The 16,790-nt window shown below is 36.8% G+C and overlaps 1 protein-coding gene across 2 annotated transcripts in view; it reads right to left on the bottom strand.

Moving 5' to 3' along the window:
• Positions 1-6,677: 6,677 nt before the first annotated feature.
• SH3RF1 (SH3 domain containing ring finger 1) overlaps positions 6,678-16,790 on the bottom strand; it is a 91,048-nt gene continuing 80,935 nt past the window's right edge. For both annotated transcript variants that reach the window (XM_052778857.1, XM_052778865.1), the window contains exons 11-12: positions 15,960-16,294; positions 6,678-9,351 (exon numbers count right to left, since the gene is read on the bottom strand). In XM_052778857.1, the coding sequence (XP_052634817.1) occupies positions 9,183-9,351; positions 15,960-16,294 (504 nt within the window). In that variant the 3' untranslated portion in view covers positions 6,678-9,182. The remainder of the gene's footprint in view (positions 9,352-15,959; positions 16,295-16,790) is intronic.

A 16,790-nucleotide genomic window follows, 5' to 3' on the forward strand; every position in this document is an offset into this window, starting at 1 on the left:
GCGCTGCTCTTGGTGTCTGTGTTAGCAGACTTGTTTAAAATACCCAGTTGGTGAAGTCTCTGGGATTATCTGCTTAAGCATGGTCCAAGGCATAATTTAAGTCCCTGATTCAGCAAAAGTCACAAGCACCTGAAACTCCCACTGAGGCAGTATAGCTGTAGTGCACACACCAAAGGACTATACCAAATCACAGCCATGGTGACTAATGCACAATGCGGAAAGAAGGGAGAGGGTATTCTAGACCAGTTCAGTGAACCATGACCATTACATCTCAAACTAGAAAACAGAAAACATTGCCAGAGCTCTCCAAAGTGCTGTACTTTCCCTTGATATCTAAGTGTTACAACACCCAATAAATCAATTTCAGGTTTGAAATGTCAATTTAATTAATTTTTGCTGGATTAGAAAAGTATAAATAAATTCTATTTGTAAGTAAAATTGCTTCCCCCCCCCCCCCCCCGAACCACACTACTTTATTTCCAGGATGGCCCAGAGGGGTCAAAAAAATTATGATTCAGCAAAACACCTCATCACACATTTAACTTTTATGATCATGTTTAAATCCATTCCTGTCCTGTAAAGTGCTTTTTTGTTTAGTAGGAGTCCAATGCACTTAATCCTTTAGGAAATGAAGGCCTAGGAAGTTAAGTGGAACATGTGAGAAAGACAGAGAAGGAGGTTGGGCATACCATCAGGCTACATTATAATTAGCCACTAGACATGCTAGTTCTAGCCATAAAAAAGTAATTTAAAGCTATAAGCAAGACATTACATTCATGCCTTAGGGACCTCTTTTATATTTGGAATCACTATTTCAGCATTTAATATCTCTTCCAAAAGCATTCTATTGTGTTACTAAACGTAGCAGGAGATAACATAAGCCAGCTATAAGCTATTGTAGATTTGTCAATAGTGTTTTTACTTATAAGAACATGGGCTTTCTACTTGTGTCTTTTCCAGTGCCAGACAGAGATAAGCTTTTAATAAAAAACATTAACCAGAAGTTGACCAGAATCTAGTATTTGCCCTTTGCCCGTTTTATTTCCTTAAAAATGTTACTTTTGACAGGATTGTAACAGAGAAATCATGCAGATACATGCAGCCAGATCTTCAGACACACACAAATAACTAGAAAGAGTTCCAGCCTCTGCTAGCATTATCTGATGATAAAGCCCAAAGAACTCAAAAGTACAGTTTTGCTAATTTTTCTCCAAACTAGCTCCTATACTTGACAGAAGATACTTCTTGTACTGTGGATTTAGCCATGACTCAATGAGACCAGGGCTGTAGGCTAATTAAATCACAGCTGTGTGAGTACACCCTATTACTGTCAGCTATGAGTGTGATACTTCACAGTCAAAACCACACCTGTTGTACAGATTGGCGAAAGTACTAAGAGAGCAGATGGAAAAATTCCCATGTCATCTTGCTCATCAGTAACACACTTACGCGGAGTCCACACAACAAAGGTTTGCCAACGTAAATATATTACAGTGCAAAGACAGACGCATCCTACTGATTGATCGTTTTCCACCAGCCTGACCTCTGAAGAGATGCAACTGCTCTGGGAGCAGACAGCTTTCACAGCTTGGTTTAGCTGTCTGAGGCTGTTGAGCAGCTCCGAACGCAGTTCCTGCCATCAGCCCACACTGCGCCTGCACTTGGGAACGCTGGCAATGTAGCTATCGCCGCAGAGGCCCCACAGCCATCTAACCAGCTAAGTTCTGTTGTGGTCCTCATCTCCCAGACATCCAAACACTTGGTCACATCCAGTAACAAATGTCACCAACCTTCTGTGGGAGAGGAGCATCAGCATCATTTAGTAAGGGATAGCTTAGTGTCAAAAAAAGAAATAGCTGTGGTTGGACCAGACAATGTTTCACTCATCGCTTTAATTACAGGGCTGTTTCTCCTCCCACCCATTCCCCACTGGCACATTCACTGCTGACATGTCAATCTTTACTAAGAGAACTGCAGCAACTTTCCCAGACTCAGAAACTGATGTTCAAGCATGGCTGATCCTGGGCTGTGGAGAACAGTTGAGAAATGTTACCCATAGAACTTTATATTTAAGTCTTCAATTTTTCTTGGATCATCTAAGTGTTCACTAACACTGCCAAATCAGAGAAACCAAATTACAAGGGCACTGTTGTGTTTTGCAGTTATGGCCAAATTTTATCTGCATTTGATGCCAGGTTAATGTGGATTTTCTTATCAAGGAGTATTCTAGGTAAGAAAAAGAACAAATGAGAAATATTCTCAGCCATTTTCTTGAGCGCAGCTGTAGCAGACCTCCAAATAGCAATATGGTTGTGGCATGCACAACTGGGCCACTTAAAGTTGGTCCTGAACCAGTCTCTGGTTCTTCAGACAGAATTCAAAGGTCATCTCATTCTCGCTCTCTTTCTTCTATTTACTGGAGACATTCTGAACAGAAACACTCCAGCTTTCTGAGAATTACGTCTAGCAGTCTGTGGCAGAAATCACAAATTCAGTATTAAGGAATATGCATTAGGTGCAAGTAATCAAGAATACTGAATGCCTAGGCAGGATGAGTACCCATCTTGATAAGAATTTTAAAATATTTATCCCTTTGCATGTGTTCCTATCCTCCATGAAAAGGTTGATCTTTACAAAGCCCAATATTATTTTATTTTAAAAAGCTATTATGTTTCGTCCTTGTAAAAAAGCTATGTTGTGTATCAGAGATCTTAAATTATTGAATGCAAAGAATTTCAGTGATATGCAGAGGAAAAGTTACTTGTGTACTATAACCTGAGAAGTTGGTCAGAGGCACACAGTAAACCTTTGATAAGGAGCAAAAAATAAGCAGATTTTCCTGATCTGTGTGTATTCAAAAGACACGCTAAGATTGCCTACCAAAGAGTGGAGAAAAATTCTTTGAACTGTAAACTTCTTAGAGCTAGCATTCTTCAGCTTACTGAGAAGTTCAACCAGCTGAAATAAGAAATTTGACCTAGGGCACGTCCCTTGTTGTGGAGAACAAAGTCAATGACCACTTTAAAGTCATTCTGCTGCTGACTCATCTTCTCTCCCAAGCATCCACAGATATACCATGAGAAAATACAGCATCAACTAACCACAAAAGATTTTGGGGCTAGCAGCCGTTAGCAAACCAAAGCCTACTCTGCAATTGTGGATCTGAAAATTTATAGTTTGATTGAAAAGTGAACAAGTCTTCCATGCTTTACCGTGCTGCTAAACGGCATCATCTTTGATCCACTGCCTTAGCCGTACCGGTGGGACAACCATTTTTTGAGAAAAGCAAACACAGCCCGAATAGCTCTGTATTTTCCAAGTATGAAAATCCTCCAGCTATGTTTCTTTCAGACATATTCATTCCTCTAGGGCGGATGAGATATTTTCTTTCACTATTTAACAGTAGGGGGCATATTCAGTGTATGCCAGTAAAGTTTAATGAAATCAATGAAGTAGCACTGATTTGCAGTAATTGAGAGTCCAACCATGTGTTCCAATGCCAAAGAATGTGAGTATTTTAAAAGCTTATATTGCTTTCCTTTCTGGAAAGGGAGTTGGGGGGGAAGGAAATGAAAGTCCATTTGCTTTGTGGAATGGGGTTCCATCTAAGATAGCAGGGACAAGAAAACACCTGTACAGATATTTAAAAATCCTGACATTTTTCTTTCTGCCTTTGTAATTAAAATGTATATTTTTCTTGCTGTGCTAGCCAAATTTCCACTCTCTACACTCTTGTACAGCCTGTTCCCACCACTCTGAAATTAGAATGTAGCCAGTGTTTGGACACATCTTGTGAATTGGTTTTGATCTAAATGACTACTAGATGCAAACATCAGAAGGCCTTTGGGTTCTGCATGCCATGTAAACTGAACCATAATATGGGACCTGGCTGCAGAGTGCTATTCATTTACATGTGCTAAGAGGAATTTTTACAAGCTAGTTATAACTGTGAATAATTGAAATCTGGGGCTAACATTACTGTGTTTAAATTGTCTTTATTCCACTGAGTAGGCACGGCAGAGAAGTTAAGAACTGATTTTGCCACTTCTCTTTTCAGCAAAATAATACAGGTGACAGGAAAGAGTATAGTAGAAGGAACGGATAAATAGTAATTTCTGACATCTACTAATATCATATTCAGTGTAACTGCTATGATTTGATAGGCATGCATGAAATGCTCATTATATTACATTTTGAATGGCTTTTGCACATTGCAGATTGGATATAGCAAATTCATTTTTGTTTTGTTCCTTGTATCAGGCTGATTCTGATCAAAGTGCTCTTCAGCTGTTAAAATGGATCAGCTAAGTGTCTCACCCACAGAAACCAGTCTCTAGGAGACTTCTCTAGTGGAAGGGTTTAGATGTTGCAGCTGTTGATTGTATTTGGAGGCAGGCCTAATCCATCAGAATCTATCTGCAAATTCACAAAAACCAGTCAGCCTTTACTTTCAAAACAAGTTTTAAATCACATACCTCGCAAGAACAGGAATCGTCAGTTTGGCAAATGAGGAAACTGAGGCTCAAAAGGTGAGACCTCACGTTTTCAAGAGCAGGTGCTAACTTCAAGGCTCTCAATAAGCTTGACTCCTAGAAAGTAAGAGCAATTTGGGTGACACTGTGGAAGGAGAATGCATTGCATGCATACCATTTCCCAAGAGAGCCCTCTAATATTAGTGTTACTACACAGACTACATAGAAAATGGACACTACCCCTGTTTATTAATGCAAACCTGCAACTCCTGTTGTGTTTTTTTATTTAACTCAGTACTCAGTGTGAGATATATATTCTCAAAGCACACCCATCATATCGAGCCTTTCAGGTAATTCAGGAATACAGATGCCTAGTTTTGGATTTCAGATGTGTTTTGACACGAGAACAACGATGCAGCTCAGGCCTACCACAACAGCAGTTGTTCTAAACGCAAGCAGCAAACAAATACAAGCTTGAGAGACTAGGTAAAGACTGAGAGCTGCATTTTCAGCCTTAGACGTCCAAGTTCCTCTTAGGTCCTTTCCCAGAGATGGATTCTGGTAACTGAGGTGAGATCACAAATAAGTTAGCTAAGATTCAGGTCCCATTTACAGGTCTTCCAAATCCTTTTCTTTTTCCCATTTTTTCCCCACATTTGATGTCCATGTCCTCACCATCCACCATAACCATTCTCAGCTCTTTTGTTTCTATATACAAATATTTCAAGTATACCAGCTTATGAATGATTAAATCATTCAAAAGAATTATGACACTGGTTTTGCTCAAGTCAAACTTCAAATCTGCTTAAGATTTACCATTAACCATTTATCAAAGTGCAGGGGAAGAGCGCTTGAGAGTGATTTGAGAAGTATACATATTGCAGATTCATGGTAAGAATCCAAAGAAGATTGGTGCATTGGCATGTCGTACAGAAACCATTGGCATCGCTATTTATTGTGCACATATATGAAAGACTATACCATAGGAGTTTTAGTAATGCCAGACACAAATCTTTTTAACTAGACAAGTAGATTATTGTGTTTCATTAAAGTCAATATACACCTTTAAACACATTGTACTGGAAAGAACAAGCCAGTTAAAACATTCTGCCAGCCCTGTGCAAAAAGCCAGAATGCTCAGAAGCCATGTTTTTAAGCCTATGCAAAACTATCATAATTGTCATTACTGCTACAAGGCAGAGGTAATGAAGTGAGTGTGAACAGGATTGCAGGCACCTTTGGCAAGCCAAATGTTAAAACACATATTAGAATTACTCAAAAATTACAATACCATAAAAACCCCAACCCAAAGAAATAGTCTTACTTCTACTGCACAGCCATGATGTTTGCGTGTACTTTTCTCCTATGGATGCACTGATGTCAGATCACAATTCTGAAAAACAAATAAAGCTGCTTTTCTATATTCTCTATTCTGCATTTCTACAAATCATGTTGCTTCCCCCCCTTAATTAAGGAAAGTTAGACTAGATGCTCCTTCTTTACAGAGAGGACTTAATGCTGCATCACTCACTGCTAGCAAAATCTGGTCAGTCTTAACTAGCACGGAGTCTATCGCAGTAGCTGAAACATTTACAGAGTCTAAACATTTTTGCAAGCACTTTAGGATTAACTTTCTACCATTTTCCCAGCAGCCCCATGTATATAGTAGACATGCAACCGCATTCAAATCAAGAAGATCTCCTAGTTAGGCAGTTACCGTCTGACTGCTGTGCACAGCAAACTTCTTCAGGGCAAACGAGTCTCTTACCACCAAACGCTTTTGCCCTCCATTAAAGTTTGGGTAGATGCTTCACCCTCAGGGCTAGGGACTATCCCTCAATATACACACAGCAGATCCACTACACTAGACACTTCTTCCTCTAGGGAAAGCACTTTATAACTATTATGCACCTGATATGCTGTTGACAAGACCAAACTAGTCAGTCATGATCAGACTGAGATGGAAGTTACCTACCTCTTCTGAAGTTACTTGCAGAAATAAGGAGGCAGAAAAGATCAGCCAGATCCTCAGTTCTCTCTACAATTTTTGCATTATATTCATCATTCCAAACTTCCAACATTATGGAATCTGAAGACTTTTTCTCTATTAGCAGAAATATCCTCCTATGAATGCTGAAATTAAGTTCTGGTAATTTTATTGTCGAATTCTTTACAAGTAATTTATGTTTAATGTTTGCATACACATTTTGATTTAGCTGTTTGCTAAGAAAATATTTATTAGGATTGGAAGTTTAACATAGTAAATCAAACACTTAACATTCACTGGACTTCAAACATAGATATAAAATACCTTACAAAATTTTTTATGGAATTACACAAAGCAAATGCACAGGGTTTGTCTGTTTCTACACTGAATTAATCCCAAGCCAAAACCAAAAAAAAACCCCTAAAAGATCACAAAAAAGGCATGATAAACTGCATTTTTGTCATTGTTGCACTGCTATGTAATAAGCCCTTTTTACAAACATTTACTTAATGTTAAAAAAATCAATTAAAAATGTATTCCATCTAAAAGAACTATTGGATTAACAGCTGATTTTTTAACTGACCTTACACCATGAAATTCTATTAATAGAGGTACCTTAGTCACTTAGTTTAAAATAGGGAGAGTAGAGATAGAAAAAAATTAACCTTTAGTAGTCTTTAATATAAAATGCACTAAATTTTCCAAAATAAGAATATTATGACACACTAGTGCCAATTTATGCTGACAAAAGCTGATATCAGCTTCTTTCTAACTAAAATTCATTTCACAAAACCTTTATATATTACATGAATATTCAAGTAAACTATTTAAAAATATTTAAAAATGCAAAAACTGAACTATACAGTGTTTCAGAGAGATGGTTAATTTGGGAATGCTGTCATGTCCAACTAAATATATTTATAGATATACTTTTTCTTATTTTTAAGACCATCATGATACTACCTGATATTGCAAGAACTCCTTGTCATTAACATTTGATTTTTTTCAATGTATAACTTCAAAAAAAATTATAAGGGTTTAACACATCACTCTGTACTTTTTCATCACTGTTTCTGTGTACTGTGCGACACTGAATCACACTACTGGCTTCCCTTTGTAAAGTGCTGAGTAACAGCCAAATTACATCAGATTTAACTGGAGATGACAGTGCTCAGCGTCTTGCAAAAAATCACCATTAAACTGCTACAATCATACAATAAAATAAAAAGTTCAGCTGAATAGCGTGTGTTCACCAGTGTCAAATCTCTAACAAAACCCTGAAAGACTAACAACACTTTTCTTGCTGGCTGCATTCTTTATATCCATTAGCTGCAAGGACATTAAAATATTTTATTAATGATTCAAACACTGGACACCTTCTCTGGTTGAAGGCGAGTTGCTCACTAGTTTTGGTCAAGTGGCTTTTGGGAAACTTTCAGAGCAAAATAACCCAGCAACAGGAAATTGGAATGAAAAATGCCAACCATGCACAGTTATATTACTGCAGGAATTGAGTAACACATGCAAGACAAAGAAAAGGTCAGAACATACCAAAGTAGCAATGGTTAAGAAGTTAGTAAAGTTTTCACAGTGTTTCATACAGCCTTTTACTTTAACACAAGTGCATCACTTACCACCACTATTGCTCAGACATTTTAAAACATCTCTTGGCCATGCAGATCAGTTTGAGAAGAAAACAGCAAATTACACTTCTTAGGCATTTTTAGACATTAAGTACAACTTATAATTTTATTTTTATATTCAGTCTTATCAAACAGATGTTTTCAAGATATAAGCATTCTAAGTGTTGGGCTTTAACATTCCTTCCAATTTTGTTGGATCCTGAGCGCTAAATGCCCAAAGAACTGGCCAAATATACAAAGCTAAGCTTTGTTCAAATAGCCAAGTTATTACATAAACAGAAGGTATAGGGAATTTCTTATTGGCACTCCTAAATTTCTTCCTTCCTAACCTTGAGATGATCCTAACCTTGAGATGGTTGAATTTTATTCTGTTGTTCACATACATCTTTGCCTCCTGGAAACATTACTCTGCTTGGGTGATTTATGAAGAAGTAGAACTAGACTCAAGAACACCACTGACTTTTTTTTTTTTTCTCTCTGTCCAAAGAACAAAATACATATTTTTTCCCCACTTGGCAAATTCTATTTGACGCCACATCACCACCACTCAACATTAACTCGTAAAACAGACTTACTCCACTGTCAGACACAGCAGGGGAAAAATGTCCAGAGGATAAACGGGAGGCTCTTTATCAGATATAATTGCTTGCTCATAAGGAGAGAATCCAGCTTCCCCTTAGTTATTCTTTCATAAATTAATAATTTGTTAAAATCATAGTCACAAGAACTTTAGCTATTACACAAAATTCAAGTTTAAAAAAACCAAGAATAAATTAGTTACAGCCTTGTAAACAATTGTTCATTTATGTAACATACTTGGGGGAAAAAAAAGTTCCTCTACATAATAAATCAGACAGTACAAGGCACACATCACACTTAAGAATCCAAAGTGATAAAACCAGCAGATGCCTTCATCTTCTTTGTTCGCTGGTGTAATTGTGCTATAGACACTGTAAAAATATGTAGATTTTTGTTTACATTACAGTCATTTGAAAATATTTCATGACTGTGCTTTTTCTGGTAAAATATTTGTGCTATTTTACAGTACAGTATGATTTGAAGCTCTTGGAATGAATCTTCTCAAATGTTCTCTACAAAGCTGCCGGGGAAAAGGCCAGTTTTTCCATTTCGTTGCAGAGTACCTTTGAACCAGCCATCCTCACGTTTTTTGTGTACAAAAACAATGTCACCTTCTTTAAGTTCAAGTTCTGCTTCACTCTGAGGAGGATAGGATACCACAACCCTGTACCTGTGTAATTAGAAAAAAAACCCTTCATTTAGGTTTTTTTTTTCCTTAAACCAATGCTGTAAAAAATATTCCTGTCCATGTCAAAACTTATGAAAACAGGAAACTGCCTAGAAGTGTTTGCTGAGTACATAACAACTTATAAATTAAGTACAACTTGAACAGAAAATAACAATAGCAACGTAATGAATTTAAGTCAAATGTATGCATCTCCTATCAAGCTTTTTTCACCAAGATTCCTGTAAAAATACATACAATGGTTAAATAGCAGGAGAAAATTGTAAACATATTTTTGGATATAAATTTGCAGACTCTTCCACTCAGCATGACTCAGCAATAATCAAAGCATTACAGCAGTAACTGGGCATAATTTTACAACTGTATGTCTAATATGATATTATCCCAAGGAAGGCTCTTAAGGAAAGGCACAGAACAAAAAGCAGCAACCAACAAAACCTATTAATTTGCATTGTTGTTTTAAATGATTTTCATTTATCTTAGAAACTTTTCAGGATAGAATGCATACCATCTTGTTTGGACACAGTTGCACAATTTATGTACTACTATATTAAAAAGAAACATTTTTAGAAGTGTTCAACTCAACAATTTTCTTAAGCACCTGATACAAAGAAGTATATTTTTTCAGTTTTTCAAATTAAAATCGCTTTTCAAATATGAGCGCATTAAAAAGAGGCTACATTCTTCTATCTCTATTTTTAAACGTGCATAACACCACTCAATCTCTTCTACCATGGTTTGAGTTCACATCAACCTAAAATTCAAGTGTTACAGCTCTGTAGACAATTGCATCAACTTCTTGATCAAGTTTTCTGATAGATATTATAACTCAGTTTCTAGTTACACAACCAATAATGTCTGCATGTTGAAATCAAGTAGAATCCATGGCTGACTGTAGAATTCAAAAGTTTCTAAGGTTAAGAGCCTTAAATGCAGTGCTAGGAGATCTGTTAGACAAAATCTAATTTCCTGTTAAAATCAGAACACTTTGCACTCATGAAGATTACATATTACTTAATAGATTAAGATAATTATTATCTGAGTAATCTTAAAATAATTTATGATCCTAATAGATTAAGATAAATTAACAATCTGATAAAAACACAAAATAACAGGATACTTCTAGTAAAGGATGGAATAGCAACTATAGCTCAATACACACGTAATAATACAAGTTAATTCTGTAGTACTGAAACGGAGAAAGATACTGTATTATAGTAGTACATTTTGCTTAAGAACATATAAACCAAAAATGAAGTATGTTTATATAGTTAAAAGTATTCAGAAAAGAGTAGCAGCACTGTGTAAATAATTAAAGTCTCTTGGAAAATCTATGTATAGCAAATCATATTAGGACTTAATCAGTTGTCAAGTTTTATTTATTAGTGATTTATAAACTATGACTTTGTTTCAGTTATGACAATCCCCAGATTTCAGAGCACTGGAATTATTAGATTCATGCTTCATAGAAGTTACCAAGCCAATTACAAGATTTATTAGTGTACAGCTTCAGAATGCTCCTCATTCAACCCAGGCAGCATGGCAGATGCCTGCACTAACTTCTGCTGTGGGAAATATGGGTTTTAATGCCGACTTAGGACATAAGAAGCAAACATTTTTAATAGACTAAGTTTAATTAAGACTGTAAACTACTTGAGATAGAACAATAGCCTCTACTCAGGCAGGACAACATAGTAAAGGATAAAGAACTGCAATAAAGCTATGAAGAACTTCTACTATTGCAATAAACAGGTTGCTTTCAGGCTGAAAATTAACCAGCGCACTACATAAGACACCCATAGCACTAGTTTTATCCAAAAGAAAGCCGTTAAAAAAATGGGTTTCAAGAAAGAATACCTGCCTTACTTACCTTGCATTCTGTCAAATCCTGCTCTGTAAACATTTGACTTGAAATATGCTTGGTTTCAGTTTCTAATGCTGTCTGTCAGTAACCTCTACGCTCTCCTGAATTGATAGACTAGTTCTGTTCTTTCCCTAGCTTCTGCTGCTGCCTCCTGAGTGTTAAAACCAACAGCTTTGGAAAAACCCATCTTCTCTTTGCCCTCCCTAGAGGATCACCAACTTGCGCAGAAATACAGTTCTCCTGAGCTTTCCATACAGTTTTGAACTCCCTCAACCCTGCAGTAATGTAATTTAGTGCTTCTTGTTAACTTTTAGCTTCCCGACTACTTTGATATCCATCTTGTAATCTAATGTTTAAAAGCACAACACCCCTCATGTTAAAATGCTGGTTCACTATATTTTTCACTGTTTAATGAGAAGAAACCCAAAGGCTTTACACCTTTAAATCACATCTCCTTCTTCTTTTGTTATGAGAAGCCATCAATTTTTTTTTGCCACATTTTACAAATTCTATTTGCCCAAATAGAGGTGATCAGATCCAGACTCATCACACATTCACACAGCTGTCTACTCAGATCACCTTTGATCAGCTATGGAACAAAACCTATTTTTCCATTACCTATTTCATCATCTACAACATACTGCCAAAAGTACCAATTTCATGCAGGGTAAAAAGCTTATGCTTCAGCTCAAAAGTTCATTGCCAGGTCCCTGGAGAAAAATAATCACATTTACTAAGCATGACCTATGTTTTGGAAAAACTTGTTCGTTCCCACATGTTTGACTCTTCTAAAACACTTCCTTGTTTATCTCCCTATTCAGAATTTGCAAATGTTTTTGAAGGTCAAATTTGCAGATCTTTTGTGGTCACCTAATCTATAATATTTTATATGCACCTAAGCTGCACAGTATACATTTTCTTCCTTCTATTTTCTTTGACTGTCTTACGGTATTTTTCATTCATTTTCCAAATATTATCCTAATTCTTTTTAATCAGCTAGTGATAAAATATTAATATTATAAGAATAAAAGTACTTTATCTTCCCAGAAGCAGCCCCTATATTTGCCATCAGTTCTTTTGTGATATTCCTAATGTGTCTGGCTGTATCCCACAGTGCTTTTGCACTTTGTATTTGCAATTTTTTTTTTTTTTTTGAGGAGGGGAGTGGTGGCAGTGGTGGTCTGTCTTCACATTTCTCCATTCTACTTTTCATTTTTAATATTGGCATTTCTCACACTTTTCAGTAACATGAAAAAGATTATATCTTTCATGTGTTTCACCCTTTCTTCATTGCTTCTGTTTCACTAGACACAAAATACTGCTTTTCTTCCCAGCTATTTGTAGTTGATTTTTGGACAATTATCTGTGATTTTCCTGATCACCAAGTGGATAAAAATATTATCTCACATGCAGATAATTTTAGCTGAGGAAAACACAGAAAGTTGGAATTACTATTATTATACAAGTTAAATTCATACTTATTATTCAACTTCTTGCTTTAGTTTCTTTTTCTTGCACTGAATTTTCACTTTTCAGCTCACTTATGCCCTGCTGCTGTGCAGCTCTCTCCTGTCTGCTGAGTAGGTGCCTTGACTCCTACAGATGATCAATGCCCATCTAGGGCAGACTGATTCTCAGCATTTAATTAACAGCATTAAATGCTGCCAGATGTGATAAAACCTGCTGCCCTCTAAAGCCTCTGGCCTGCTCACTACAAGCAGATGTTACACCGGTCATTTTGTGGTGGATAAAATCACAGAACAAAATTACTGCTGTCTTTCACTGTAACTGGATGAAGGATTCATATTATAGTTTAGGATATGCAGTGATGTGTATTTAGGTTTAACTTCAGGTCTTTAACACCCTTGTGGGATGCTGGGAAATTTACTATTATAGTGCTGTATATTTACTGTAAAACTTAAGGCTATTTAATCAATGTTCCCCTCTAAAAGAGAAAGCTCATAAAAAGAGCTTGAAATATTCTTTTACCCCTTGTCATGGAAAAAACTAAACCCCTCAGATAAACAAACTACTGTGTATTCATAGCATAACATGGCTCCCTCTGGGAATTGCAGAGAGTTGGGTCTATCTTTATAATGAAAAGACAGTGATCCTTGGTTTTGTCAGTGCTGCATCAACACAAAAAAATCACACAACTTGTGTCTTGGCTGGAGAATCAGAAGAAATGACCGAACACCACTGCAAAATCTCAGGTGACAAGAATTCTCCAAACTGCTACAAACTGGAAGCAAGGCTTGGCTGAAATTTACGTTTAAGTTCTCTGCTCCTTCTACACAAGGAACATATGAAAGACCATGGACCACAGTGAGCAAACAACCCAGTTCACAGAAGAGTGTATATAGGAATGGGAACTACAGAGAAGACCTGCAATAGTAAGATGGAAGGGAGTGTCATCACCTTCCCTTCCTTTAGCGAAATCGCCACTGGTATTAAATATCCACCTGTAAATCCATGTCACAAAGAGCTTGTTTGCTATCCAACAAATCAAATGCCCATCCATTTATTCTGTATGATAGGAAACAAGTTCACAATTTTTATTTCCAATTTTATGTAGAACATACAGGAAAGACATACTCTAGGACAACTTGCAATTCTAGTGAATGAAGAAACAGTGGGATTAGAGTAAAAATGTGATATTGCATCTTAAGGGAAGCAAAGCGTTTGGGGAAAACTCCATATCCAAAACAGGAACATTTCAAAGCATTTTCAAGTGCTTTCCAGAGTTGAGCAAGCTACTTTTGCTCCTAATTCATGCAGAATAATCAGCACAACCTGACTCCTAAATCCTCTAGTCACCTTCGAAAATAAAACTTGAACACTAACAATTACACTGCAAAGCCAGAGCCAGAATAGAAAGAGTACTGCTTCTTTTTCCAGTCAGATTATAGCCTGTGATTGGAATTGTGATTCGTAAGAGCAGAATAATCTTAGCAGGAGATTTCTGTTACTCAGCTTTTTGTTGAGCTTATCCTCATGAGTACTTTCCTCCTCAACCCCAAATTTTCATTGAAGATACTACTGCATCATCAGTATGTTTCTTACCCACCTCTTCTTCCAGACTCATGAAGATTAATCAATGCTTATAAATTACTTTGAAAATACTGAGTACAATGTAAGTAGTAAGTATTATTAAGCAACATACTTTAAGCAATTTGGCCTAAGGAAATGGAAACATGACAAGAGAACATCAGCAGGAAAAACATTAACCCTGCCCTGAAAAGGACTAAGGGAACCCAGATGAAATTCTGTCTAGCTACTGACCAAAACGCAACAATTCTGCACGACTACCAGGGAGAATGATCTTGTGGTAGCACTTCTTTGGTAGCAATTATCACTTAAATAATAGTAAGGATACTGAGATATAGTAAAAAGAATGTTTGAGTGTATGTTATTATAAGATCAATAAAAATATACAGCACCATTTTCTGTAAGTAGTTCTGAGAAAAAATTTCCATCATGGAAGTGAAAAAACTACTTTTTGTGAGGATGCAAATAGCTTTACACAGATAGCCACTGGTCATGCCAGAATGAATTTGATATTATTTTCACATTCAAAGTATAAAAACATATTACAGTGCGAAACAGACTTACGATAATGTGAAAATAAATGATGTTATTCTTACAGAATAGTCTTTCAGATTTTATTTTCCATCTGTAAGTGTAAAACTACTTCAGAAATCCAGTACAAAATAGAAATTTCCTGCAAGGAAACTGCATAGAAACAGTAATAACCTTTTAGAAAATATTAAAGGTATGACAGAAGTAAAATAAAAGACAAAGTAGAAACTTACATACTGTCTGGCTCTTACTACAGGAATATAGCTTAAGATCAATGGGCCTCTGGAAGTATAATGGTATGCCCACACACCATGAGTTAATAGTACCAGAACAAAGTCTACAATAGTCGGCATGAATCAGTTCAGTCCTACAGCTGTTAACATTGCAACTCCGCATTTTTGTTCTGTACACCACAATCCTGCAGCTACTGCAAAAGAAATCCTATGACACTCTACATACTGCTTGTCTACTACCAGGAATAATAAAAAGAGACAGTAGTTAGAAAACAGCCACTTTCTTCACAGTCCATGCAATCTACTGAGGACTTGGAAATTTGAAAATAGAAGGTGGACACAAAAGAAGTGATGGAACTTTAAAGCAACTGCCTGGCAGTTTCAGAGTCCAGACAACTTATGTGTTTTTCAGGCTCACTTGCCAGGACACAGAGGCTGCCCTAGAGCTTGCTATGTAGAGTGCACAGTAATGGGGCATTTGGGTAGTAAAAGTATCTTTGCAGCAGCTCAAGAAATCACATATTAAGCCTACTCATCGATAAGGATCTCATTCACCATATATTTAGGTTGGCAGTTATGCACTTCTAATAATCTTAAAGGACTAACCTGATATTCATAAATCCAAGAATATAACGTGTTCATGTTTTGCCAAATAGGAGGCCTATTTTATCTACCTCAGTTCTCATATCAAACCTGTGATCACCGTATTTGAGTGTCTATTCATTCCAAAACCTCAAAGTAACACAAAAAGTAAACAAACATGAGTGTTGGTTGATAAGCATATAAAGCATTTTTTAAAAAGTTTCATCTTGCTACAAAATCTCAGCATTTTGAAGCAGTTCTAATATACACTGCAAGTGTCAGAAAGTAGATTTTTTTCTTGGTTTGCCTGAGTCTAGCTGTGTAGGATAATTTACCTTTCACAGACAAGAGGCCTGGATTCATTCAGGACCGGACCCAGGGATGAGCAAGGCTGCCGAGGCGGCGGTGCTATTGGAATAGAGGAATCCAGGGAACTTGTTTTCCGATGCAGTGTCTCCTGTGCCAGCCCAGAGACCTCACTGTCGGTGGGACAGGATCCAGCTTTGCTGTGACCACCTGTTGATGGAAGCTCTGGCCCGACCGCACCTTGCAGGGCTAACTCTGCAGCTGCCTGCTCAGCCTCCAGTGTTGGTGATGCTGGAGGTGACAATCGGGGCTTGCGTTTAGTGGATGCTCCAGAAAGCAGTTTCAGCAAACCTTTTTTTTCTTTCTGTAAACCAAAAGCAGTGCCTCATTTTAGAACAAAAGTCTCCTGTGAAGAGCTGAACACTGTCTTCTGATAGATGGCATCATGATCAGAGAGGACTTGGTAAATTATGAGGAGATATTTGAGATTGTACAAATTACAAAAGATAATTATGAAAATTATAAAAGAGAAAGATAATTATTAGAATTCTAAAGAGAAAAACAGTAAGTAATTTAGACCATAAACCGGCTAAGTCCTTTCACTTAGTTAAGTTAAGGCTTACCTTAAAAGCCAATGGCACTGGCCCAAAAGGTTGTCTAGAAAAAGGAGTGAGGAGTTAAGATTCCCACAATGGGAATCTAAGTAGTAAAACATTTCCTTAACGTGGAAGTTTCTAGGAAGGCATAAAGAGTCATTTCAAACCAAGGAGGGAGAAAAGTCTGCCCTGGAGGCTGCTGTTTAGATAAGTGTCTTTTATTTATCCTCTCTCAGTAAAGGGAAGACCTTCATGATTTAACAG

The sequence above is a fragment of the Harpia harpyja genome, chromosome 2, assembly GCF_026419915.1.
Source record: "Harpia harpyja isolate bHarHar1 chromosome 2, bHarHar1 primary haplotype, whole genome shotgun sequence".
In the NCBI taxonomy this organism is placed as follows: domain Eukaryota; kingdom Metazoa; phylum Chordata; class Aves; order Accipitriformes; family Accipitridae; genus Harpia; species Harpia harpyja.